We start from the raw sequence: 27,372 nt of genomic DNA on the forward strand, positions 1-27,372 counted from the left end.
ATGAATATCCCACACAAACGTCTTAGCATTGCACCGGAGAGAAGCATCAGGGTTGCAGAAGAGTCGACTGGTGAGTTCTATACGACTGACGTATCAGGATGCGAGTGGGAGTCTGAAACGGAAGTTAATGAGCCAGTTGGCGTTGACCCTTCTATTGTCAAGTGGGGGAGTAGCCAAAACGCGTTTGTATAACCCACCAGCCTGTGTGGATGGACATTGGTCGTAAAATTCCTCATGGGTTGTATTTATAAATATTTTCTGGTGTTGGAGGTATATACTCTTTCTTCTAACGGCTTGCTGAACGTAATCTGCCTGTGGAAAGAAAAGGATAGGTCCTTCATTTCTCCAGGATGAAAGACTCAGCATCCATCCGTACCGACCAAGTAGAAGGGGGTTTTCCAGTCCTTCGACTCATGACACGAGATTTTTATTTGATCCTGACTTTGGTCATCTGATACTTCATTAATTTGACCTTTCTTAACCTTTTAATTTTAGAAGTAATTATTTCTATGAAAAAATCATGTTTTTTTTCAAACTGTAGGTTTGATGGCACAGGAATTCAAACTCCTCCAACTAGTGCTCAAATCAACTTGTCAAGGTTTTCAGTGTTCATTAAAAACACCAAGAGGTATCTGTTAAATATTTGTACAGTTTTCACAATATGAACATCGGCAGTTTGGGACAGTTCCCATTCGTTACAAAATGACACATTCCCCAACCACCAAAAATGGTGTTGAGTAAATACAAGTTTAAACAAAAATATCACAACAAATTCTCGATTTTTTCAAGATAATTAGTTCAAAGTTACCTTTTCTAAGATACCGTACTATGCAGTTTTCACGTGCTTTCAGACTTGTGCTTTGCGCCCAAGTAAATCTAATAGCCGAAAAAGACTCTTGCACAGTTAAGATCCTTATTTTAATTAGCAGATACCTCCTCCAAGTGGAAATCTTTGCTAAAATCACGACTCTAAGGATGTATTTCCTTAAACACAGACATGTGAAAGCTGTATCCAGCTTGAATTGCAAGATAAAGAATCATGTAGCCTTAATTTGTCTTGGAAGCCTCTTTTGATGACTCATAAATAAACTATCGGATACAGAAGAATTCCACGGTTCAGTTCCCAACCCTAGGCTGTACAAAGGCAGTAGACTAGCAAGCAATAAGCAAGAGATAGATTTGCAATACTCTTGCCATTCTTTTGCTACAGTCAGGCCACAAAGCTGGAATTACTTTGAAGCAGCTAGAAGACTCATAATCAATTTTTACAATAATCTATTACCAAAAAACCGTTTTATTAAAAAAACAATCACAATTTAACTAAATAAGAAAAAACTAGACATTACAGAACTCAGTGACATATGACTTAAATGAAAAGTAAATGCGACAAATGAAACATGAAATTTCAATGTGTTGATGTATCATGATGTATTCTATCAATAAATAATATAAAATTGATTAATATAAAATTGATTCCATTGAAAACGTAAAACGGGATCTATTACATTTCAAAAAGAATTACAAGCAAACTAGCTGATGTTATATTGGGAAGAAGAGTATATTTCAAACTAATCAGAAGATGGGATGTTTAAGGGTGCAAAACGAGGAATTTTTTCATTTGGGTGCCCTTGCGTAAATATAAATTCGATACAGGCACAAGTAGATTGGCGATGATTTCGTACCTGGAATCCAGCTACCAAATGGCTTTAATTTGAATACTTAAATTCAGTCATACGATTTCACATAATAGGTAATTTCGAAGACCTATTACATGGAAACTACCTTTCCATGACGATCAATAAAATTTGAATAGAGATACATCCTTCTGCTGATCAGCACTATTTCTCAAATGAAGGTCACTGTGAATGTAACCGAAATATCCAGTATTTTTGCGAATTGTCACTGTCTAATAAAAACATTTATCCCCATTCGATCTCTTATTTATTTTGCATATTTGAAATCTTTTACGGACACACGGTATCGACTCAATAATTCAGTAGCAGAAACAAATGTAATTATTAAACGCTTTTTCAAAATATTTATTTTAATATATTCCTACAAATATTTATTAAAGTACAGCATATTATTCTTACATACTTGAGATTTGGGTTTTGTTTTGAAACTAATGGAAAACGATAACTTTTTGTTTATAAAGATTCAATCTTTTCCTAGAATGAGTTGTCTGATGAATTAGCTAAAGCTGTTAGCACTTTTAAAAAAGTACTTCAGTAGCCGTTCTTAAAAGGTTGGGACAAACAGTCAGACTTTAGCGTAACGAGCAAAATATTCAAGAGGGGGCAACACTTCATATACAGAATAATTTCTGTTCGTTCCCTCCCCTCCCCAAGGAAGACTGACTCCCTCCCAAAGGAAGACTGTCCCTCCCCAAGGAAGACTGTCCCAATGGAAATCCAACACAACCCCACACCCCCCCCCCCCCCAAAAAAAAAATATCTGTATATTTCCCAATAGCAATCACTATACGTAAATTTCAGGCCTCTCTCCACGGAGTGTGGAAGGTCATTTTATCCCTAGAGACATATTTATTTGATCTTTAAACTATACTGAACAAAATGGCTACCTTAAAATTTTGATCAGATACCTTTGACAAATAAATGGCTGTGGGAGGGGGCCAGTTACCCTCCAGTCTTTTTTCAGTTAGAAAGGGCACTAGAAATTTTAATTTCCGTTCGAATACACTTTCTTCCAATTTTCTAGGACCATTTTATCAATAAGATCATCCCTGGAAAAAACAAAACAAAAAAAAAACAACAAATGAACACAAATCCACGATCTTTCTTCTGGCAAAAATAAAAAAATTCCAAATTGTTGTATATAGCAGCTTGAAACTTCTACAACAGGGTTCTCAGTTACGAAGGATCTGATGGTGTAATTTTTATCAAGATTCCTTGACATTTAGGGGGTGTTTTCCCCCTATTTCAAAAATCAGGCAAATTTTCTCAGGCTCGTAACTTTTGATGGGTAGAAGTACACTTAATTATATATTTGGAATCAGCATAACAAGCTGATTCTTTTGATACTTCTATTGATATCAAAATTCTGTTTTTAGAGTTTCGGTTATTATTGAGCTCAGTTGCTAATTACTTAAGTTTGTTACCACGAACTGTTTGATAAATACTCGCTCTTTTCCTAGAATGAGTTGTCTGATGATAAATCAAATGGAATACTCTTAAGTACTATCAGTATGAATTCTTTGATGTCTAATGAAAATGCTCTGTTCAGTAAAACTCTTCTATAACTCATCAAATTTATATGGTCTGTCACCTGTATGTATTCTTCGGTGGATTTTCAAAGAGCCTGACTGAGAAAAACTCTTCTGACATGTATCACATTTATATGGTCTCTCACCTGTATGCACTCTTTGGTGCGTTTTCAAAGAGCCCGATTCAGAAAAACCCTTCTGACATATGTCACATTTGTATGGTCTCTCATCTGAATGTATTCTTTGGTGCTTATTCAAAGAGCCTGATTGAGAAAAACTCTTCTGACATATATCACATTTATATGGTCTCTCACCTGTATGGACTCTTTGGTGTGCATACAAATTGCCCGATTCAGAAAAACTCTTCTGACATGTATCACATTTATATGGTCTCTCACCTGTATGTACTCTTTGGTGCCTATGCAAATTACAAGACGACAGAAAAACTCTTGTGACATGTATCACACTTATACGGTCTCTCACCTGCATGCATTCTTTGGTGACTATTCAAAGAGTCTGATGTAGAAAAACTCTTCTGACATGTTTCACATTTATATGGTCTCTCACATGTATGCACTCTTCGGTGCTTATACAAATGGCTGGATCTAGAAAAAATCTTCTGACACACCCCACAGTTGTGAAGTTTTTGTCCAGTATGCGTTACCTTACGTCTTTTATTTTTTTTCCGCTTTTTCCTAAACAAGCGACTATTCAAACATGTTTTCTGATTATTTAAGTCTTTTGCTTCAGTTTTAGATTCAAACAAATTTAAGGAGACACTAGTAGATGGATCCTGTGGAGAAACTAGCGATACATTCCCTTGCATGTTTAGTCCAAAGACATTTTGCGAAAAGTGTCCTTGCAAAAAAAAATGTTGTCTCATGTTATCAACGAATTCTCGCAAACATATAGGACATCTTCTTCTTCTCCCCATTCGGTGATCCAGGACACGAACAACGAAATCCATATAATCGTGAACTATAGCTGGACAGGCAACACATTCTATAGGTGAAAGTTTTTCACAGCCGGTGTCTATGTGAAGATCTAGCATTAGAAAGGATTTATCTGCTTTTCCATAGGAAACACACCGCCAGATACCTACTGTTAATTCTTCTATAGCCCTCTTTTTCAGTTTTCTCACTATAACAATCGGTTTTGGGCCTGAGAGTTGCTGTAGAGTACTGCCATCAGAACAGTCTACGGTAGAACAGATTAACCCTGAAATAAAAAAAAATATAATTAAATAAAACAAAAAGAGATCAAATAAACATAAATTAAAGCAACATTAAATGAAAAAAAAACATTACATAAATACTGCCTCTATAGAAAAAAACAAAACAAAAAAAAACCATCTTAGATGGTTAGAAAGGTTTTAACAAATAAATAAATCTATTATTTTCTTATTTTACTTTTTGAGATACTTTTATTGGCAAGTTTTAATGGAAAAACTTGTAAATTCAATATATAGAAACTTTCTGAATCTAACAAGTCAAAAATTTTCTTTTATAATATTTACTTAGAAGAATAATTTCGCGACATAATTACCGCAAGTCTAAGGGCCATTGAAGCAATAAAATTGTAAGCAGCAGTAATTAAAAGTGAAGTTCTGAGGATGGACATTTGTAGGAAAATGGTCAACTATCCCCTTTTTATTCTGATTTTTGAACAAACTTATGTTTGTGCTGAATAGAAATTTCAGCTTTTTGTTGACAAATAGCATTTCTTTGCAGGATATTTACTTTATTTTTCTTTATATCCACCTTAATTATTTTTGCGTATTTGGGACACTCCTTTGAGACACAAAAATTTCGGAACACTGATTTCAGCAAAAAATTCTTGCGATAGAAACGGCCATTATATTGAGATATTTGATGACAAGTAGGTTCTAGGTACAGCTTAATAGTACTTAAAAAATAGCATTAAAATATTTGCAAATTCCCCTTTGTTATTCACCTCTGGAGAAAAACATTCCGCAATTACGCTCCCCTTTAACCAATCTGAAGTTCTGCATACTTAAACAATTCAAATAAAAATTCTTTCTTCCGGGTATGTGGCTGCAATTTATAACAATTCTTCCAGTAATAATCCCAAAAACTATAACCTGTAAAAGACAATATTTCTGCTTTTCTATTACACCCTACATGAAAATCATGCTATAATTTTATTATTAGTTATTCTAAAAAGTGACCGGAAGAATCGAAAATTACAGACAAATTTCCGAAAAATTAAGCGTATTAAATCAAAAAATAGATTTTTTTAATGAGAGAAGAGAAGCACTGAAAACAAAAGAAGATGTTTTGTTATTACAGATATCATACAAAAACGTGAGAACTATGTTTTCAGTGTTGACCTGCTGGCAGTCTCGATAGCTGACATTCTCTCACTAGAAAAATGCCCAAGAATGAAACTGAAGCAAAAAATATGACAATAAATTTTTTGAAAATAAACAAAAATTTTATGACATATAAAGTTGAATAATAAAATTGGATATTCCTAGTGATGAACCTAACCAACTGAAAAAAAACAATGCCCAAGAAAAGATTCAACAATACCATGTTACGCTAACCTGTCCCTGAAGATATTAAAAACAAAACTAAACTAACAATTGAGGCCTATGCTATATCAATACAATTTTCCTGTAGTGTTTTTTCCAGTACAGCTAGAAGTATTTTTTTCTTGTGTCACTACAGTTCTTTTGGATACACATTTTCAAATTTTCCATTAATTTGGGTCAAGAGGTTTTGAATTACAAGGTTGTTACAACTAGAACAACTATGAGGAGATATTATATTTCTCCAGTTCAGAGTTTTTTGACAATGGCTCAGTGATGTCGGTTTTACACTTCCTATTCTCACTATAACCTAATTGCACCCAAAAAACATATTTTTCGGTGTTTCTCCTTGAATAAAATTAGTTTATTTTATTACTGCAGCCCCCATTATTAAATTATCCCCCGAAAAAAGAGAAATCTCTAAACAGCGCTTGTTTTGACCATCCTGATCCAAATTTGCCAGCTGATACTCCCTTTTAAGCATCAGCAACATCAAAGTTCAACAGCAACATTAAAATATGACTGTTAAAACTAAAATGAAAAACTTTAAAACAGTCCCACATCCTTACTTCAACGAATCTGACATAAAACCGGACATTAAAAAAAAGAGAAAATATTGACCCAACAGTGCTATATTATTATAGAGAACATTTAAATAGGAAAAATTGAAAAAACAAAACAACTTTGCTTTAACTACGCTGTGCTGGTGCAATGTTTATGTAGCTTAAGAAGGGCAATTAAACCTCAAATGAATCTCACAATAAGTTTTTTTCTCTCATTTTTCCACCGTTTGCAATAGTTATAATTAGTTTCATACCAATGCTTTTTGGTTTTAGTCTTTTTTAAGATTTGTTCTAGCAAGCTGTTTCACAATTTAGCCTTATCTTGAAAATAATTCGTGTTTGCAGAAAAAAAAACAGCAAAAATATATTAAAAAACAAAAACTGAAGACGCAAAGAATGCAAAGTTAAAATATTAGAATAAAAAATCATAGGCACGCCAGTAATTGAAACTGATAAATATCATCATAAAAATATCAAATAAAAACTTTGCTTTACCTGCGCTTTACCAGTGCAACGTTTTGGTAGCTTAAAAAGGGCAAGTGAACCGTAAATGAATCTCACAAAAAGCGTTTCGTCTCCTATTTTTCAGTGCTTTGTGTTTAAATTTCTTTGATGCAGTTTCCTAGGAGTGAAAACTAAAACTTAGCCTTAATATATGTGTTTGGCAATGCTAGTCAAATGCTTTAAAAGATGAAAAACTATTAACAATTTTTCTTATTGAAAATAATGTCACAACAATGTTAGTTTCAAAGATACCTTCACTATCCAGTTCTGGGGAGTCTGACTCCAACGACAAAGTGGAAGACCCGGGTGAAATACAGACATATAGATTTTGAGACTCAGTTGACAAAGTGGAATTATAATTTTCTGTGAGCGTTTTGGTATCACTTGGTGAAGTATCAGGAGCTTCTAGAAGAAAGAAAGATAAAAGAAGAGAGAGATAATAATAAAACTAAGCATTCTCTATAATTTACCCAGAATAAATAAAATTCACAAAAAAGTTAAAAATATGGAAAATGAAACAAAACAATAGGCGTAAACAAATTCCTCAATAGTTTGATTATTACAAAATAAACTTGTAAAATCATAATTTTATTCACAGATTTCGTGTCAAAATAATTTCTAATTAATTTTAATAAAGAAATCCCTGGAGATAACAGATTTATTCTTACTCAGGACCATTTTCTAGAAATAAAGTGGAAAGAGTGTCAGTGGTTTACACACTTGATGTAAATTTAAGAATGAAAAAAGTCTCATGAAAATTTTTGATCTTGCAATTGTTCAGTTTTAAAATTTTAATTCGTATTTATTGTTTTGCAATGATTTCAGATAGAAATCCAGCCTTCGTACAGAAATTTCGAAATAATGCTTGAAAGTATTATACAATATTTCTTGTTTTGTAACAAAAGGAAAAACGTCTTCAAAAATGATCATTTCTGATTAGAACTGATTCTAAAACATTGTAAGTTGAATCATAGCTTCGCCACTACTATCCCCGTCCTTGGGAGCCAACTCAGACGCTAAAGGGGAGTTTCTAGCTGGAAGATTCACATGTACTATTTAATTGGTAGAAAATTTATACTACGATCAGACCATAAAAGCTTGCAATACCTGCGCACATTGAAAAACCCCACGGGCATTCTAGCTAGATGGAATATGAAAAGCCAAGACCTAGATTACGAATTTGAACATTTAAAAGGAAAACAAAACGCAGCTTGCGACTTTTTGAGTAGATACCCAGAAAATATTCCGTCGGAAGCTGAAGAAAATGAAGTCAACGCTATCAATGTTAAGAGCAAACACAAATGTAATAAAAACATAATCAAAGAAGCAGTAAAGGAAAATAGGGTTAACTGTTGTCCCTTGTCGTTATAAAATATAAAAAGAAAGCAAAAAAAGGACGATATGTGTTCAGTACTCATTAATTTTTTTGTGTATAACAATGCATTACCGGGTAAATTCAAAACTCTTACAAAATAGATAGATAATTTTTACTATGATCTTGATGAAGAGATACTGTGTAGAATCGTGACTGCTGAGACAAAAAGAAACCAAACTTCAATAATACCTGTATTACCACAAAACTTAATAGTGCCTGCATTTGAATATTTTCATTCAGATATAGGTGGACATTTAGGAGTAATGAAAACGTTCCATAAATTAAAACAATATTTTTACGTGCCGTCGGCAATGCCAAAACTTAAAGAATATGTAAGTACATGCGAAGCATGTAACTTAAGAAAAATCTCCCCAGCTTATCCTAATCCTCCAATGGAAAGGGTCCCGGTAGCAAAGTAACCCTTTGATATTATCTCATTTCACTTATACGGAACAAGCGGAGCTTTGCCTGTTTCCAGCAGAGGCCATACTTGTATTCTTTCGGTTATAGACCACTTTTCAGGATTTACTTTTGCAAAAGCATTGATAAATCAAGGTACTTACGCCACAAGTAAGGCGTTAGCAAAATTATTTTTAAAATTTGGCATTCCTAATAAAATTTTGAGTGACAACAGAGGTAATTTTGTTTCAAAAGTAACAAAAGACTTAATGAGTTTCCTCAATATAGAGAAAATGGTGATAGCTCCGTACCACCTACAAGCTAATGGTAAAATAGAAAATAGGCATAAAATATTTTCGAACGTATTAAGTATTTATACAAAAGACAAAAGGATCGACTGGGATCAATTCTTACCTTATTTAACTAACGTAATCAACACTGCTTATTCAGAAACAACCAAAGACAATCCATTTTATTTACTTTTTGGTCGTGATTTTAGAATCCCGTATAATGAGATTATTGAATCTCGGCAGTATTATAATAGCTCGGAAGATTACAAACAAGAATTCCTAAATATGATGAGGAAAACTTATAAAATAGTTAGGCATGAGTTGGAAAAATGTAAAATAAACCAAGAGCTAAGAAACCAACCCAAAGTCAAGGGGAGTATAGATTTCAAAGTAGGACACTTCGTTTACCTAAAGAACGAGGCAAAAACGGAAGGAAAAAACTTTCCAACAAATATTCTGGACCGTACAGAATAGTCAAAAAGTACGATAACGAATATACTTTTAAAATGGAGAACCCCGATAGCAGAAGAACTTACAAGGCGCATGTTAGCCGAATAAAAAGAGCCAAATTTCCAGAGAGATGGTTAGCACATCCATCCTCTAGTGATTCGTCAAATTCGGAAAATGAGCCGACTAAATAAAGATTGTCCGAGCTAAAACCCTTTAATATTAAAAAAGATTATTCTTAAGATGACTGTGGTGAGGAAAACTTTGAAGAAGTTTTAGTAATGAAAAGTAAATTTATTGACAAGAAGAAATCTCTAAGACCAAGATTTTTCCAGAAATAAAAAGATCAAAATATCCAATGACATATTAATCGGCGAGCGTGGGAGTTAGATAATACAGTATCTCCAAAAAACCAATTTTTCCCCGATGTAATTTCGACACCATGTCCCCTCCCCAGATTTCCAGACGATATGGTTTCCCCTGCAACACCGATCGAAAGGCCCCCTTCCTTACAGCAAGAATTGAAAAGAGTTGTAGAAACCCCCGGTATGGCGGTAAAGAGAACTCCCCCCAAAGATTCAACTAAAATAAACCTGCGAGAAGCTATGGATTTAATAAATTTTCCCATAAAAACGAGTTAAAGTACATTGCCCGAGAATAAAACTCCCAAGGATGACCAGCAAGGACAATATCATGATATAACTGTGTCAAAGGTCAAGCCTAAACAGTGGACTTCATGGAGGGAAACCCTAGTGCAAAAAATGCCCCACCCCCTGAAGATATGGCCTTCAAACAGTGGAGGAACCCCGCAAAAACTATTGATTCCTCCCAAAGCTCTCAAGAATCTTTCAAATCCCCCGAGCTGAGAACTCAAGGCGAGGACTTAGAGAATAAACCTTCTACTTCTAGAGGAGTAAAAATTTACGAAGGAAGGGCAGGTGAAACCTCAAAAAGTGCCACCTCTAAAAGTTCTAATCCGGATTCGTCGGAAACTAGTTCTGAAAAGTCTGACGGCGAATCAGACCATATAGTAGCTAAAGAAATAGAAAAATCAAGACCGACCTCAGCAGCCGCACACGGGAAACAAACGAAATTAAAAGGTCAAAAATTTTTGAAAAAACAATACAAAAAGTTTGACCTTATTTCTCTATAAAAACCGAAAAAGAAAAAACCGCAAGAAACAGGGTAGAAAATAACGACAGAGTCAGGCAGAACAGTTAAAAAACCTGAAAGATGGAAATATCCCTAATTAATGTAGACAAATTTCAAATCCCTTATGAAAAATCAACTTATGATCCACCATAATAAATCTAACCGTGTGCTAGTAAAGTTAACCAAGTCAATATTAATAAAAAAATATATTTAATATAAGTGATGTCAAAACATTGGTGATCAGAGAGAAAGGCCCAAGGGTAGGAAGCTCGTGGTCGACTGAAAACGACAAGTGGTGTTGGACCACGTTTTGTGGGAGGCCTGGGGAGGAACTCAAAGCCAAAGCAGCTTTTAATTTGTCGTGGGCGTGCTCGCCCTTTGATTTTCTATTAAAAATCGACCCATGTCCTAACCAAGATGGATATTATCCAAAAAAGAAATTATCAGTACAGAAGCGTCTAATTATATGAAATATTTTGTCTTAGTGCAGATTATAATCGTTTTAAGCCTACACATAAAATAGGATACCAGTGTAATTATGTGCTGCACGCTTGCTTATTCATGTGTTTCTTACTCGAGAAATATAATGTAAAATTAAATTGTATAGAGATTATTAGCTATGCTTTAAAGTTATATCTCCACCAGTCATAGAGGTATATCACGACCAGAATAAAGCTCGAAAGTCCTAACTTTACTTTCCTACCCTATCTAATCATAAAATATTTATTCTGTTTTTCGCCTACAAATCAGTTTTCTTTGGCCAATGCCACAAAATGATTACATAATAAGAAATAACCTAAGTAAAAATTAAAGTGCCTTTGAAAAAAAAAAATATAATAATAACAAAGCAGTAAACAAAAGAATTTTGCAAAAAATGGGTAGAATTAATGATAAATTAATTCTAGAAACAAAAAATAAAATGCTGCTTAAGAATATCATCATAATCCTCGTTGTTCACGCAGTAGCCCAAGACATTGTAAAAGATGGAGTAATATTCAAGCATGAAAATTCATTGCTAACTAGCCATGACGCATGGAAGACCTTTATGAAATTGGACCCCAAACCCTTCAAGACCTTGTTTCAACAAGTAACAAGGCTAGAAAGAAACACGAATGAACTAAAGGAATCGACCAATTTCTGGTGGAACATACTATTGGCCGTTTGTCTCGTATTCGTGACTTTCTTGACTATAAGAACCCTATTGACTTGTAATTACAGAAAAATCCTGAGACCAAGAAGACGAAAACCAAGAGAAGAACACGGGGAAACAGCTGAAATGCAGAGGTTAAACCCGGAACCCCATGAGAACGTCTAAGCCAAGAAATAGGGAAGACATTAGAAAACGAGTGGGTGTAGAGGTCTCCACTCGTCCTTGCTATGTCTTGTTCCCTCATTGTAGTATCGTTTACGCAAAACCGTGTGGTTATGACGCTGCAGCATGCGTTTCTTAAACAGCACGGACGTGCGTGAACAATGCAGTCATGAAACATGTTGTAAAATTAGACCTCAAAAATTAACCATGTAGCATTAACTCTGTTTAAATGATTATTTTAAATCTAATGTAAAATTAACTGAGTGTTGAAGGATTGCTGAACACGATAAAATTTTAGTTTTCTGTACTAATATTGGTGTATTTATTTAACTCTGTCTTGTAGCGCAAAAATCTATGTACTCAGTCTATACATGACCTATTTGTATTAGGACTTCTCGTTTTAAGGAATGTTTGATTCTGCCGAGTTATTTTATTTCAGGAATTGGAACGGCATACCAGACACTAATCAGGACAATGCATAGACCAGTGCAAGTATAGCCCAGTAGCACCTATTTTCATCACATCTCGACCAACGAAGAGTACTCGCCATAAACCCCAAGAAACTCTCGACCCAACTTCGCCTATGAAAATTACGGATACCCTTTGATCAAGGAAACGATGATCATTTGACAAAGAATAATTTTCCTCAAACACAAATCATATATGTATCAGGTAACAAATCTCAGTATCCTGTGCTTTATCGAACTATAAATATAACAACCCTGAGAATCCCATTATCTAGCATAAGATGTAAGTGAATACATCATCCCTGACAATAATATCGATGAACCCAATTCAGCAGACTTTCTGCATATCGACGACTCACACGATGAATCCCCTTCGACCCTTCCTCAATTACGAGATTTCAGAGACATTACAGATATTACCGTTAATGTTACGAGATAAGTTTTGAAATATGGACTTGGAAACCAACCATTGAATCATGTAACCAAAATAATCCCAATGACTAACCCCTGAGTGACAATGTACTCCTCCAAAAAGTTAAAGACAATATATTGAAGGAGTCACTAAAGTTTGATGTTGACCAATTCCAAATTCAAACATCATTTCCCCTATAATTTATCAAGGAGTCCCCAAAAAGCTAATGGGTACAAGCCATGCACGAAAAATGTTATGAACTAAAATCTCTAAGTGCGTGAAGGAACAATTTTACACGAGAAACTTATTCTCTATGTGATTAAAGACAACCCAAGAGTGAAATAATATGGGATAGTCAACCCTTCTGGCATCTACGCATTCCCAGTGCTCAAACCCTTAACAATAAGGCACCCTACGAACTATCCAAAAACAACAGGTGAAAATGAACTTTAATGGCAAAATTCCACACACCTGTAACCAAAAGTATCATTTCCAGTTTGATAGTTGGAGATATCACTTCGTCCAAGATGGACGTAACCATACTCGAACTAATCTGTGAGGAAACTACATATGAATGTTTTAAAACTTTGTTTCAACAATACGATACTGGTGAAGAACCATAATTCGCAACAGGAGGAGCGAGTGCGTAAAGAGACACGTATAGTGGTAAAATAGGTGTGAACTCATATGTGACAACTTAACAATTTTGATAATTTAATGTTGATATTACTTAACAAACAGTCCAAGTGAAAGTGTTTTTGTCACCAGTGAAATGGTAAACATAATATTGTGTGTTATAAATCATTCATGTATGTACCGCTAGATGTTCAAGTAGAATTAGGTGTATTATCATCATGTTATTCATTTAATGTAGCGTATAGAGAAAATATTGTTCCATATTGACAGCAAAATAAAAAAAAAGCCTTGTAAAAAGTGAATTCAAAAAAAAATCTTATGTGAAGACAGAATAGCCCCAACCTTGTTGGAAATGTAAAAGTAATCAGTGATAGATGTAGAAAAAAAAATCTTTAGTATAGTAGCTAGCCTAGAACCATGAATAATCTTAGTCCGGTAGATGAATTTCAGATAGGGAGGTAGCAAAAAAAAGAAAAAAAGTAGTAGGGAAATTTTTTAGCACTCCCTGATTAAGCCATAACATAAATATAAAATAATTATGTAGAAGAAATATTTAATATATGGCGAACATTTTAAAAGCCCAAAGGCAAGGAAATACTAATGACAGGACGTCATTAATTGATGGGAAGGGTAATATGTACTGTGAGCAAAATGCAATATATTTAAAATACCAAAAAAAATCCCTTCTTTCTAAAGATAATTCCGACTTCCTCTAATTAAGTTAAATCTAGTTTCAAAAATTAAAAATCCTTAATCACCAAAGAGAAAAACTGCAGTAACTTTCGCAGCAAATTTAAACAATAAGAACCGTGTGAAATTCTAAATCATCAAAAATATTTAAGACGTATTATTGGACGAAGGGTTCGCATCCTTGGGGCCACTCGTGACAATTGTGAGCCAGTTCTTACAGCGCAAGACTAAAGAGCTAAGTTTGATAGTGGGGTAGAAGTGCTTTTTGAAGAGATTCGTATTTGAGAATCAGGATCGAGACAGAATTACTCGGCGTACGATCTTAGCATTTCTTTGATTGTTGTACCTCTGTCACCATTGTTTTCGTTTGAAGTGACTCACTGCTGTGCACCTAAATATGTAGGTCCCAATAAATCTATTGTTTTTTACCTGTGTTTATTTCACTTTATATGTCTGCATCTAGCCTAGTAGCAGGTAATTATTACGCAAAATCTCCAACAACCTTCCCAGGGAATCTGATCTCCAGATAGCTCAAGAAAAAGAGGCCACGTTTATATGTCTACATATTCTATTTTCTCCCATTAATTGAGGGCGGCGCTAGTTTAGTTGACACAATCTTTAGCACTATAAGCAGCGCTATCGGATAACCTATAAAGTGTAAGTTCTCAGCCTTAAGGTACGATATTACATTTGACGCGGTCAATACTTATGACCACAATTAAGCCCAGTCCCTTTTCTTTTATAACCACAGTAAAAAAATTCCATCTCTACAGGGAGGGGGGTTGAAACAGGCACAGTCAACTGTATCTAAAGAAGAGGAACTAGATTTGCCAGCAGATCATTTTGAAGATGGTCTCAGTGACTGTGAAAGTAAATGATTATTCTTCTATTATGATCCAGTGCTTAGTTAATTAAAACGTTACAAACAACTTTTGTACCTGTATTCAGTGCTTTTAATAATAAGTGAGAAATAACATAAATATGACATGATAAATGTTACTGAAAGCAGCTATTTAAATATACAAGGCTATTAGGGTACCATTTTTTAGGTTGAAATGTAGTAACATTTAAAAAATTTGCTAATATGATTTTACTCACAACTTATGGTTATTTATTTTTTTTTTACAGAATATATGCCTGAAATCAGGTACTGACCAAGTGCTGAGGTATTATCCCAGCCACAAAATTACCAAAGGGATGAACTGGACTGTTTATTAAATTGATGATACTATAGATGCAGGAGTATTATTTTTTTTAAGCCCAATAAAATCAGAATCTTCAAACGCTGTCATCCAAAGATGAAAGTGCAGCTTAAAAAGAAATGCCCAACTGGTATTGTGGCTACAGGGGAACTGTAAAACGCCAACTTTGCCCTATATTTCAAACAGAGTACCTTACTTTTACCAGTTTTTTGTTTTACAGTAATTTTACAATACTACAAATATAAAATTTGGATAAAGGCTACATTTGCATATTGGGGGGGGGGGCAAATGTAGTGGAACTAAAGGTGAAATTTTAAAGATTATAAGTCTGCACATTATGAACATATAATTGTTTTATTGAATGGTTTCGTTCTCAACAGCCTTAATTCGAGAATTAAACCAAAATGGTTTTAAAAAGTGCCTAATCATTGATTTACAACAGGACAATCTGATAAATGTAGCATTGTGTATATAGCAGTGCAAAAATTTCAATGTTTGGTATTTTCAAAGTGTTTAAACACATCCCTTTGATTTATGCTATGTGAGACAAACAGGAGGAGAATGGTGGTGGTTTACAAATAAATTAATTATCATATTGAAGTAAGCATAAAACAGGAATTTGGAAAAGTATTCAGCCTATGTCAGTCATGGAATCTTCCAAAACTGGCCTTTTCTTTTGTCTTGATTAAATCTATCCAAAGGTACCTTCATGAGGGGGGAGGGAGAGAAGTGAGAGTACTTTAAAGTAAATAACTAGGCTATTATCTTTAAAATGAACATAAAAGACAGTGAATTTACCTTGTCCCTGGAATCTTGAAGCTTACCCCCTTGTAATGAAGTCTTGCACAGATGGTAAAAGTATTCTTTTGAGTAAAACCAATTAACTTTGGAATTCTTAAAAATAGAAATGGGTTTTTGGACTGCAATTATTTTACTCCAGCATAACACAATGTGAGTGTAATAACAAGATTCCTGCTTTTGATCTGCTTTCTTGGTGACATTTTCACCAATAATTTGTTATTGCAAATTCAAAATGTGGTCTCTGTTTTGTCAAACAATTGAAATAAAAAAAAACATATAATATTTCTGATATATAGAATAAAAAACAAGCAATAAAAGTTACATTTTTAGAATCAGAAGATGCAAATATAACAGATATAATCAGAATAAGTGAATAAAACTAAAACACTGAAAGGAAATAGACTATATATCATAAAAGAATAATTGGTATTTCCAAAGAGGTCCTTCTAGGTAAGTCAATAACATAATAACTTTGACTGTTTGATCTTAAATAATATTAGTAATAACTATATTGATAAATAGCTTAGATTTTTAACTATTCATTGGTATATACATATCTTCCCTATTCCTATTTGGTAACAAGATAATTTTTTTTTTTTGTAAGAACAAAATTTTGCCATCATTGACCTGGACAACAACACATCTAGTAAGGACTTTAATTTTGCTCTGAAGTGCAAATTAAGGTAATTAAGGTAGGAGAGAGACAAGGGGTTAGCAGAAGTAAAAATTGGAAGTATGATCCCAAGGGCTGTAACCAATATTTTTGTTGGGTTACAAAAGAATTTAAAAAAAAAACTCATAAAAATATGAAATTGATACTGCATACTTCCGTATGATTTCTGGGAATACTTCTGGTTCACACTGGTATTATGAAAGTAAAGAGTACAATTAAACCCTAAAATGAGCAGAATTTATTCTGCATAGGATGGGGACTGCCTCTTCCTTATCCAAATTTCCCCCTCATGGTTGCTAAAACTTTGGAGGCTGCTCATCAAATCAGAAATTGAGAGTTTATATAGTCCTTTTTTTAGAAGTTAAAAGTGATTAGAGGCCAACCAGCAATGGTGGAGGGGGGAGAATTTTCTGCAAGGGGTATTTTTGTGGGGGCAAAGGATATTTTACATGGGTGGTACTTTCTAGGGGAGAGGGGTAGGCCTAGGCCTAAACACTGGCAACACTTAAGATGTGTTAATTAGTCTTTGAATTTCAAATTCTAAAGCTGTGTTTTAGATAAATCAGTCAACAATTTATAATTAGCAAATATAGTAAAAAAACAATAGGCTATGTAATTGAGCAAATTTAGGCTATGTAAAACTCAAACCTTTACATCTTGTTACCAAATAAGAATTGAGAAGAACTGTATTTACAAATGAATAGTTAAAAATCTAAGCTACTTATCAATGTGGTTATTGCTAAAATTGTTAAAGATCAAACACTCAATGTTATTATTTTATTGACTTGACTAGAAGGAATTCTTTTGAAATACCAACTATCCTTTTTTTTATGTATAGGCTATTTCCTTTCAGTGTTTTAGTTTTATTAACTTATTCTGATTATATCTGATATATTTGCATCTTCTTATTCTAATTATAACTTTTATTGCTTTATGTTTATTTTATAAATCACAAATATTAAATGTAATTTTTTCATTTCAATTGTTTGACAAAACAGAGACCACACTTAGAATTTATAATAAACTATTGGTGAAAATTTCACCAAGAAAGCAGATAAAAAGTAGGAATCTTGTTATTACATTAACAATGTGCTATGCTGGAGTAAAATAATTGCAGTTCAAAAACCTATCTCTATCCTTTAGAATGCCAAAGTTAATTGGCTTACTCAAAAGAATTCTTTTCCTATATGTGCAAGAATTCATTAAAAGGGGGCAAGTTTCAAGACTCCAGGGAAAAGATGAATTCACAGTCTTTAATGTTCATTTTAAAGATTATAGCCTAGTTATTCACTTTCAAATATCCTGACTTACCTCCCCCCCCCCTCCTGAAGGTCCTTTTTGATTGATTTAATCAACACAAAAGAACATGCCAGTGGAGGTAGATTCCATGACTGACATAGAGGTATGCTGAACACTATTCCAGATTCCTGCTTTATGCTTACTTCAAATATGATTATTAATTTGATTGTAAACCACCACCACCCTCCTCCTGATTGTCCCACATAGCCTAAGTCCAAGAGATAAGCCTAAGTCCAGGAGATATAAACACTTTGAAAACACCAAAACATTGAAATTTGGCACTATTATATGCACAATGCTACATTTATAAGATTGTCCTGTTTTATATCAATGATTAGGCACTTTTTAAACCTTTTTGGGTTAATTCAAGAATTCTGGGCTCTTGAGAAGGAAACATGTTAAGAAAACAATTCTCTGTTCATAATATGCAGAATTATTATAGTTATCATCTCAGCTTTAATCCCACTATATTTGTAAAAAAAAAACAGTTTTTCTACTCTAGAAGCCTTAATTTAAAGACTTTTGTTTTGAAAAGGGTTTCAGTGTGTACGAAAAACAACTAGCAATCTCTTGCTGGTTGATAACATTCAAATGTTTATTTTGAGTGTTTATATATTTATAAACATTTTTGGTCAAATCATCCCAATAATTATGATGTAGATAATTTTGGAGACCACAATGGCTTTCTAGGACAATCAATAAAAGTTCAAATAGGGATAAAATCCTTTTAATAGACAGTGTTACACAAACAGTGATAGAAATTCACAAAACATACCATATATTTTGGTCACATATGCAGTGACTGTCATCAGTATTCTACATAGGCTATGTAGTTTGCTCACTGCATGTGACCATAATATCTGGTGCTTTTTTTGTTAATTTCTTTTGAAAAAAACTAATTTTTTTTGCTGACAGTTTTTGGTAAATTTGGAGTAATTTATAGGCTAATACTGACTTAAAAATAAAATGAACATACTATTCAACACGGGAGTATACCCAATGGATATTATCTAAAAATTTATATTCTATAGAATGTAAAAATAATATCCAACCATACTTAGTTATTGCCAAAATTATCCAACTAGTTAGCTATCTGTAAAATCCTTCTAAAGAATTCTATCCAACTAGGAAAATAATTAAAATTTGAGAGAAAAATAGTTTTATCTTGCTAGCCAAATACAATAAAGCATAAGAGCCAACTTAGTATCTCTAACTAGTTGGATAATACTTTAACTTATTGCTTGTGATATATATATCTAACTAGACAGATAAGTCAATTCTTCATGCAAATTAGTGATAATATCCAACTAGTCAGACAATTTTTTCTCTTAGACATAGCATAAACATCTAACTTGGTGGATAATACTTTATCCTAGCCCTTCTGATATAAATCAAACTAGGTATGCTAGTTAAGTAACTTCCTGCCTAGTTAAATATATACCAGAAGATCTAAGACTCGGCATTATCCACCTAGGTAGATAGCCTATTCTTGCTGTGCCTAAGAGAAACAATTTAACTGGCTAGTTGGATATTATCCCAAAACTGAATAGACTTATGGAATTTACGTATCCTCCTAGTTGGATATATATCAGGAGTGTTAAGACTTGGTATTATCCACCTAGTTAGATGTTCATGCTGTGCCTAAGAGAAATGAATTATCTGGCTAGTTGGATATTAACCCCTAACTGCTTAGAGAATCTTCTTATCTGCCTAGTTGGATATATATATCAGAAACACTAATCAACATTATTATCCAACTAGGTAGATATTCTCTCAGCCTAAGAGAAACAATTTATCTGACTAGTTGGATATTAACCCCAAACAGCTTAGAGAATCTTCTTATCTGCCTAGTTGGATATATATCAGAAACACTAAGCTACATTATTATCCACCTAGTTAGATATTCTTGCTGTGCCAAAAAAAACAATTTATCTAGCTAGTTGGATATTATCCCAAAACTGTATAATGGAATTAACTTATCCTCCCAGTTGGATATATTTCAGGAGTGTTAAGACTTGGTATTATCCACCTAGTTACATGTTCATGCTGAGCCTAAGAGAAATGAATTATCTGGCTATTTGGATATTAACCCAAAACTGCTTTGAGAATCTTCTTATTTGCCTAGTTGGATATATATATATATATATCAGAATCACTAAGCTACATTATTATCAAACTAGGTAGATATTCTCTCAGTCTAAGAGAAACAATTTATCTAGCTAGTTGGATATTATCACCAAACTGTATAATGGAATTTACTTATCCTTCTAGTTGGATATATATCAGGAGTGTTGAGACTTGGTATTATCCACCTAGTTACTTGTTCATGCTGTGCCTAAGAGAAATGAATTATCTGGCTAGTTGGATATTAACCCTAAACTGCTTAGAGAATCTTCTTATCTGCCTTGTTGGATATATATATCAGAATCACTAAGCTACATTATTATCCAACTAGGTAGATATTGTCTCTGGCTATGAGAAACACTTTATCTGGGTAGTTGGATATTATCCCAGGACTGTATAATGGAATTAACTTATCCTCCCAGTTGGATATATATCAGGAGTGTTAAGACTTGGTATTATCCACCTAGTTACATGTTCTTGCTGTACCTAAGAGAAACAATTTATCTGGCTAGTTGGATATTAACCCTAAACTGCTTAGAGAATCTTCTTATCTGCCTAGTTGGATATATATATATCAGAAACACTAAGTTACATTATTATCCAACTAAGTGGATATTCTTGCTGTGCCTAGGCTAATAGAAACAATTTATCTGGCTAGTTGGATATTAACCCAAAACTGCTTAGAGAATCTTCTTATCTGCCTATTTGGATATATATCCAAAACACAAAGCTATTTTATTATCCAACTAGGTAGATATTCTGTATATTGCATAGACAGTCAAATATTCAGCTAGGTAGGTAAAGGTGTAAGAGTCTTAAAAATGTTATTATCTGTCTAGCATGATATTTTATCTTGATACTAAGTGTAGTTGGATATTATTTTTACATTCTATAGAACATAATTTTTTTAAGAATATCCATTGGGCACCTTCCCATTCAACACTCTATATTACTGATCAAAATAAATGAACCTAGCCTACCACTTGATGCCCTTTTTTGGTTCTTTCTGAATATATTTGCTTCCTATTAGCCTACTGAAACATAGCTCTTCCTTAAGGCCAATAGTTTACCCATTTTTCAAATTGGATAGCTGTGTTTTGTCATCTGATGCATAACATGCATGAATCCATGTCATAATCTTGATTATAATTACAGCAGGACCCTTGTGGAAAGAGTTATAATTTAACTATAGCCTAGCCTATAGGCCTAACTGAGTTCCTAGCCAAGCCAAGCTGATGCTTATTATGCCATCACAAATAGTGACTGGGTCCAAAGACCTAGACGTTGCTGCAAACAAAATAATTTTTAACTTAATTTATTGCACTCCAAAATTAATAACACAAAGGTATTGGATACCTGAATAAACCAGCATTTTTGTATGTTGTTGTTGTTTGGGGTTTGACACGTTTGACCAATCAGTCATATGCGTTCGTATCACTTGATTAATCAGTGCCTTCTGTAATCACTAGCTTGCTTGGGTGTCACTTTAGTCAATATTCATTGAGCCATGTCAGGTATCACTTATTGTGCTATTGGTAGGGGGTCATTCACATGTAGCAAATGCCTGCGTCAAAAAACAAGAATCAGAGTAATTCGGCACTGCTTTGTCATAAAACAATTAAAATACAATTGCAACACAATTAAATAAATAATGCCAATATACAACATTCCTGTCACATGCGTCAACTAAAAAAGAAAAAAAAAAAAGAAAAAAAAAATAAAAAAAAAACTGATAGAACATATATAAAAAAAAAAATATACAAATTGTGATGACTCTAAAATGAGCTAATATAAGGGTGTAAAAAAAAAAAAAAGAAAAAAAAAAAAAAAAAAAAAAAAACTTATAGGGAATTAACCAAACCAGTAGTCTTAAAAAATATACCTAAAAGGTTTATGCTTAGTTATCTAGCCCAAGAAGGAGACATGTAATGTCCCAGAACAGAGCACATTGTGAATGCTTTAAATGCCCTCTCACAGCACTTCCTTAGTATTTTCCTCTCCTTTTCATATTTTCCACAGTTGAAGATGATGTGACGTATGTCTTTGTACACTCCACATGTGTCGCAGTTGGGGGAAGGGGTCATTTTCCAATGGAAAAGTGTTGGTTTAGTCCTTGCATGACCACATCTAAGACGAGAGAGACAAGTTGAAAGAATGCGAGATGAGAGGTACATTTCTTTTGATGGCTGCTTGTAATTATGCAGATCCAGGAGCTGGGTATGGAAAAAACGGAGCCAAGCCTCTTCTTCCTCCAAAATTTCTGAACTAATTGAAGACAGGAATTCAGGTCCAGTAATAGGGGTTTGAGTGATCAGACCCAGATGGGAGGCTTGTTTTGCAGCCTGGTCTGCTAATTCATTTCCCTTCATACCACAGTGTGCTGGGTCCCATATAAATAGGGCTGATATACCCTTTCTTGCAAGTTGTGTAGTCAGATTTTCAATCTCCATGGCAACATTTCTTGCTTGGTGTTGCTGGTGTGAAAGGTAGTCCAGAGCTGACAGTGAATCCGTGCAGACAATATACTTCCGATTTTTGGTCTCTGTTTGGCTTGCTATGGCTTGAAGAGAAAACTTAAGTGCCATAAGTTCTGCAGAGAAAATTGTCAGGTAGGGGGTAAACGGTAGGAAAGAGACAGGCCCTGGGAGGGTATAACTACTGCACAGCTGCATTTGTTTCTGTCTTTGAGCCATCTGTGTAAACTTGGATGTAGTCCTGGTATTCTACCAACTTTCCCAAGAATATGATTTTCATCACTGCTTGGGGAGCTCCTCCTTTTTTTCAATGCTGATCTTAGGAATAATCGATTCCCCAATTCCTTTGGAGGTGCTGGGAGAATCATCATCCAAATTAACAGTCAGCCTGCCCTTCTCTATGAACTCTTCCATGCCAGGAAGGCAAAGGAATCTCTGAAAAGAGGGCATCTCTGTTGGTTTGTAGCGGACATCAGGGTTGTGGTGGCTAATGATTCCTTTGTAGATAATGTGGTTCTTGAGTCTCATCTTTTTGCAAAATATCTTGCAAGAAGATATTTTCTTCTGGAGTGAAGGGACTGGATCCCCACTTCACAGTACATAGCTGCAATAGGAGCTGATTTTAGGCAGCCAAGGGCTCTTTGTAAGATTGCGTGGAGGGTAGTGTTAAGTTTCTTGAGGAGACATTTCTTAGCAGATCCATTTATAAATGATCCATAGTCTATCTTAGATATCACCACTGACTTGACAATAGTTGAAGCAAAGACTGGGGGCTCCTCTTCTTCCAAGACAGAGAGCATTAATGAAGTTTTGTCTTTGTTTGAGACTGCCAATCAGCTCGTCCAGATGGGGTTTCCATGTCAGTTTTTGGTCAAATACAATTCCCAGAAAGCGTGCATGTTCTGCAACCACAATCCCATGTCCATTCAGTTTCACCAGTGGTTTGAAAGCATCCAGGTTATGCAATTTGTGGAAAAACACACTAACTGACTTATGGCTTGAGAAGACCATATTATTACATTTTGCCCAAGTTGATAGCATATCTAAAGCTTTTTAAGAGACTGACTGTAAGCATGCAGGGTCTCTCCCCACAACTGCAACAGCAATATCATCAGCATACAGAAAGAGCTCTGCTCCAAGAACATTTTCCAGGCTTATATCATGACAATAAACTGAAAAGAGAAGTGGGCTTAGAACAGCCCCTTGAGGGAGTCCAATGTCAAAGGCTTTCCTCTTAAACTCTGAGAAGGAGCCCCCCAGGGAGCCCTGGACCTCCCTACCCATCAAAAATTGGCGGATCCTATTTACCAGTAGGTCTGGTAAGCCCATTACAGATAGCTTTCTGATTAGTTGCCTCACATCTACTCTATCAAATGCTGATTTCATGTCTAAAAATATCACATGTACTGCTTTCCCTTTTTAAAAGCTTTGTTTGATCAGATTCTCTAGTCTAGCTAAGACATCTGCGGTGCTCCTTTCAGGGAGAAATCCAAGCTTTTCAATTTGGATGTGGTCTGATAATCGGATTAAAACTTTTTGTTTTATCACCCTCTCAATTAGTTTTGCAACACAAGAAGTGAGTGATATGGGGCTGTATGAATCAACCAGCGTAGGGTCTTTTCCTGCCTTGAGCAGTGAGATCACTGTTGCCTTATTCCATTCAGATGGTATTGATTACTCTATGACAGATCTGTTGAGTAACTCTTTCAGTAGCTCAACAAATGTATCTGGCAAATTTTTCAACATCAAATTAGGAATTCCATCAGGGCCAGTTGCACCTAGCTGGAGCTTTGAAATGGAGTCTTTAACTTCCTGAAAGCTGAAGTGAGAAAATGGTACAGTACCATTTTTTAGACTGAGTTGATGGTGTGTGAGCTGTGATGGTTTATATACTTTCAGAAACTTTTCTAGGAAGAGATTAATTTTCCCATTGGTTGAAAATTCTGTAGTCCTTCCCATCTGTATTTCTGCAGGGATGGGTGTTCTTCTTTTTTTACCTGAAAAAACCTGAAAATTTCTCCATAGCTCTCGGACGGGGGTGTTGTGGCCAAATTTGTCTTCAATGAGCCTTCTCCATCCATCTTGTGTCTAGTCTATAGTGTCTTTTTGAATTCTGCTGTCTTTTGCTTGAAAGCTATTTTATTATCAATTGAGGGGTATCTAGAGAAGTTATTTTTTGCTTTTTTCTTTTCTAGGTAGGCTTTATTGCATTTATTTTTACATACAGGAGTGGAATTTCTTCTCTTGGGATGAGGTTGTTTGTAACCAAATATTCTTTCTAAAGAAGCTATTATAGCTGAAGTAATCTTATTGGATAATGATTCCACTGACTGGTCACTTGTCTTAATTTCTGAAGCCTTTTGGTTTAAGTTGTGTTTCCAGGAGTTCCAGAGTTTGTCTTGGAATTTCCAGAATTTCACTGGTTGGAACCTTGACCTTACTGGGTTGATCTCTAGTGTTAATGATAGAACCTCATGGTCAGAATCAAAGTCACAGGGTTTCTGAATTTCTACACTATTTACAATATCTGATGATGTGAAAGTGAGGTCAATGGTTGAGTATTTGCCTGTCTGAGGGTTCAGCCGTGTATTTAGGTCTTTGGGGGTGACAAGGGACAACTTATTTATGGGTTCCAGGATGTAATCGGTTAAAGGGGTTGCAATTGGATCTTCTGGTGATACAGTATCCCACATTCTGTGGTGCAGGTTAAAGTCACCACTAATTATTTTCACAGGGCCACATGCATTCACAATCAGTTTGAATTGATTCAGGGAGAATTTATTTGTCTTTGGGGCATAACAGTTAGCAATACTAATCCACTTGTTACTTCCCAGTAGCTTTATGTCAATTATGCCTACCTCCATTTCCCCTTGTGGACTGGGGTCATGTATTCTAAAAGCTAGGTCATTTTTCACAAGAGACAGTAGGCCACCACCTGTTTTGTGGACTCTGTCCCAACGGGCAATAGTGTACCCCTTGAAATCATGGACAGTATTCTCCTGTTCTAAGGAAGTTCCTTAAAGTAGGAAAATATCAGGAGTATGCCTGACTAAAATATTTTGGAGTTCTTTTCTTTTGGCTTGGTTGAATCCCCGGATATTTAGTTGGAACACTGAAAGGGAGCTAGTCATTTGTGTGTGAGGTCTTTGCAGCTTATTACTACTACCTTCTTTTCCTTTACGTTTTCTTTCAGGGGCCCTTGGGCTGCTGGTTTGGGGTGGGTTGTTACTGGTTGTAGGGCTTGATTCAACTCTGTTTACGTTTTCAGCAATGTTGGACAGGCTAAGGACTGCATTTTGAAGATTAGCGGGCATCGTCTGAGATACTAGTTTACAAAGTGATGTTATTGTCTCAGCCAGATAAAAGATCTGCTTTGTAGGACCGTCAAACATGGTCATATATTTCTTGTTCAGGTCCTCAACTGGATGGTGGTTAGGTGTCAAAGGAGGAAAGGAGTCTTTATGGGCCATAGGGACATATTTGGTTTGTGTTGGAAGTCCCTTCGTCAGGACCTCGGCAGCAGTCCTCATGGGGACATTATTAGTGAAGGAATAGGTAACAATTGCTTTCTTCTCCATGAATACTGGGCATTCTCTAGCATTAGCAGCATGGTTACCACTGCAGTTAGGGCACTTGAGTACCTGATCTTGCTTAATTGTTTTAAATTGGGGGCATTCATTATGAGTGTGTTGTCCACTACATAGTAGACATCTTCTACCCTTTTAGCAATTTGAAGCCATGTGGCCGAAACCAAGGCAATTGAAGCACTATATAGCCCGGGGTTTAAACTGCTGTACTTTTACCTTGCACCCTAAACAAAGATTTTCAGTGGGAACTGAATCCCAATTGAAGGTGAAAACCAGGGGGATAACTGAAGGGCTTGGGGTTTTAAAGGTCAATGTCACATGTTCTATTCTATTATCAACTTGGACCTCCTTGACAAAGTCATCCAGATGAGTGACCTCTTCAGATGGGATAAAAACAATTCCTTTTCTATTTCTTATCAAAGCAGGGTTGGAACTAGGACCCAGCACAAACTTTACTTTACAACCATTTACTGCTATATCTGAAATTGAAAGTATAGCCATAGCTACTGATTGGTTTGCAGCTATTATTATAATGGAGCCATCTGGTCCAAGTCTTTCTAACATTGAACCATAATGGCCCCTGCACTCATGATTATGAAGATGTTCAAAATATTTTTTTGCAATGACTGTTCTACTACCCAATGTCAACAACCTAGTGGTTTCATTTGGACCTTCAACACCTAAAGCCAAAATCCTAACACTAGAATTATTTGGGTCAGGGGTGTCAGGACTAGGCCTAGGCCTACTCCTAATTGTCCTGTCATTCTTCCCCCCTAAAAAAAAACCCAATGGGTTAAAAATAATCAGGTAAAACAACAATATAAAATCACAAAAGAAGTAAAATGTCAAATAAATAAAACAAATAGGCTACAAGCAGAGGAGGGAGCCCTCAGTCAATAATAAAATAAGCAAGCAAGATAAATCAAAAGCAGGCACAGCACTAATTTTAAAAGCAGGGTCAAAATGGGTTACTAAGCACTCTCAGCACTTTGATAGATGCAGTATGCAGGAATCTGGGAAAATTTGCACAAAGCACAATAACAGTCAAAGCAAGCCAAAGGCCAAAATGCACAACAAAACGAGTATACAGGTGTCAGGGACCCCAAAGGCAGAGTCCCTTGTGATTTAATCAGCAAACCGTGGCACAGAGCTATCCCTACTTGGGAAATAGCAATTTTGAATATTTTTGGT

At 34.9% G+C, this 27,372-nt stretch overlaps 3 protein-coding genes across 7 annotated transcripts; all 3 read right to left on the reverse strand.

The window, feature by feature from the left end:
• Positions 1-2,465: 2,465 nt before the first annotated feature.
• On the reverse strand, positions 2,466-5,234 carry LOC148951966 (uncharacterized). Its single transcript, XM_089089111.1, has 3 exons — positions 5,177-5,234; positions 3,707-4,441; positions 2,466-3,621 (listed from the first exon to the last, which is right to left on the reverse strand). Exons 1-3 carry the CDS (start codon positions 5,232-5,234, stop codon positions 3,254-3,256), a joined length of 1,161 nt encoding a protein of 386 aa, XP_088945237.1. The 3' UTR covers positions 2,466-3,253.
• Positions 5,235-6,916: 1,682 nt separating this feature from the next.
• LOC148951967 (uncharacterized) lies at positions 6,917-27,372 on the reverse strand. Of its 5 annotated transcripts, none has more exons than XM_089088777.1 (3): positions 27,342-27,372; positions 21,477-21,684; positions 6,917-7,246 (listed from the first exon to the last, which is right to left on the reverse strand). In XM_089088777.1, the coding sequence occupies exons 2-3, from the start codon at positions 21,541-21,543 to the stop codon at positions 7,008-7,010; spliced, it is 306 nt and encodes a 101-aa protein (XP_088944903.1). In that variant the 5' UTR covers positions 21,544-21,684; positions 27,342-27,372; the 3' UTR covers positions 6,917-7,007. The 5 variants fall into 5 exon arrangements, with proteins under 5 accessions (XP_088944903.1, XP_088944900.1, XP_088944901.1 ...); XM_089088774.1 differs by having other exon boundaries at positions 27,320-27,372; XM_089088775.1 differs by having other exon boundaries at positions 27,270-27,369.
• Positions 22,022-22,813, reverse strand: LOC148951968 (uncharacterized). The gene has a single exon (XM_089089112.1). It carries the CDS (start codon positions 22,811-22,813, stop codon positions 22,022-22,024), a length of 792 nt encoding a protein of 263 aa, XP_088945238.1.

The sequence above is a fragment of the Artemia sp. Qi Xiang Cuo genome, chromosome 5 (assembly GCF_049724085.1).
Source record: "Artemia sp. Qi Xiang Cuo chromosome 5, ASM4972408v1, whole genome shotgun sequence".
Lineage (NCBI taxonomy): Eukaryota > Metazoa > Arthropoda > Branchiopoda > Anostraca > Artemiidae > Artemia > Artemia sp. Qi Xiang Cuo.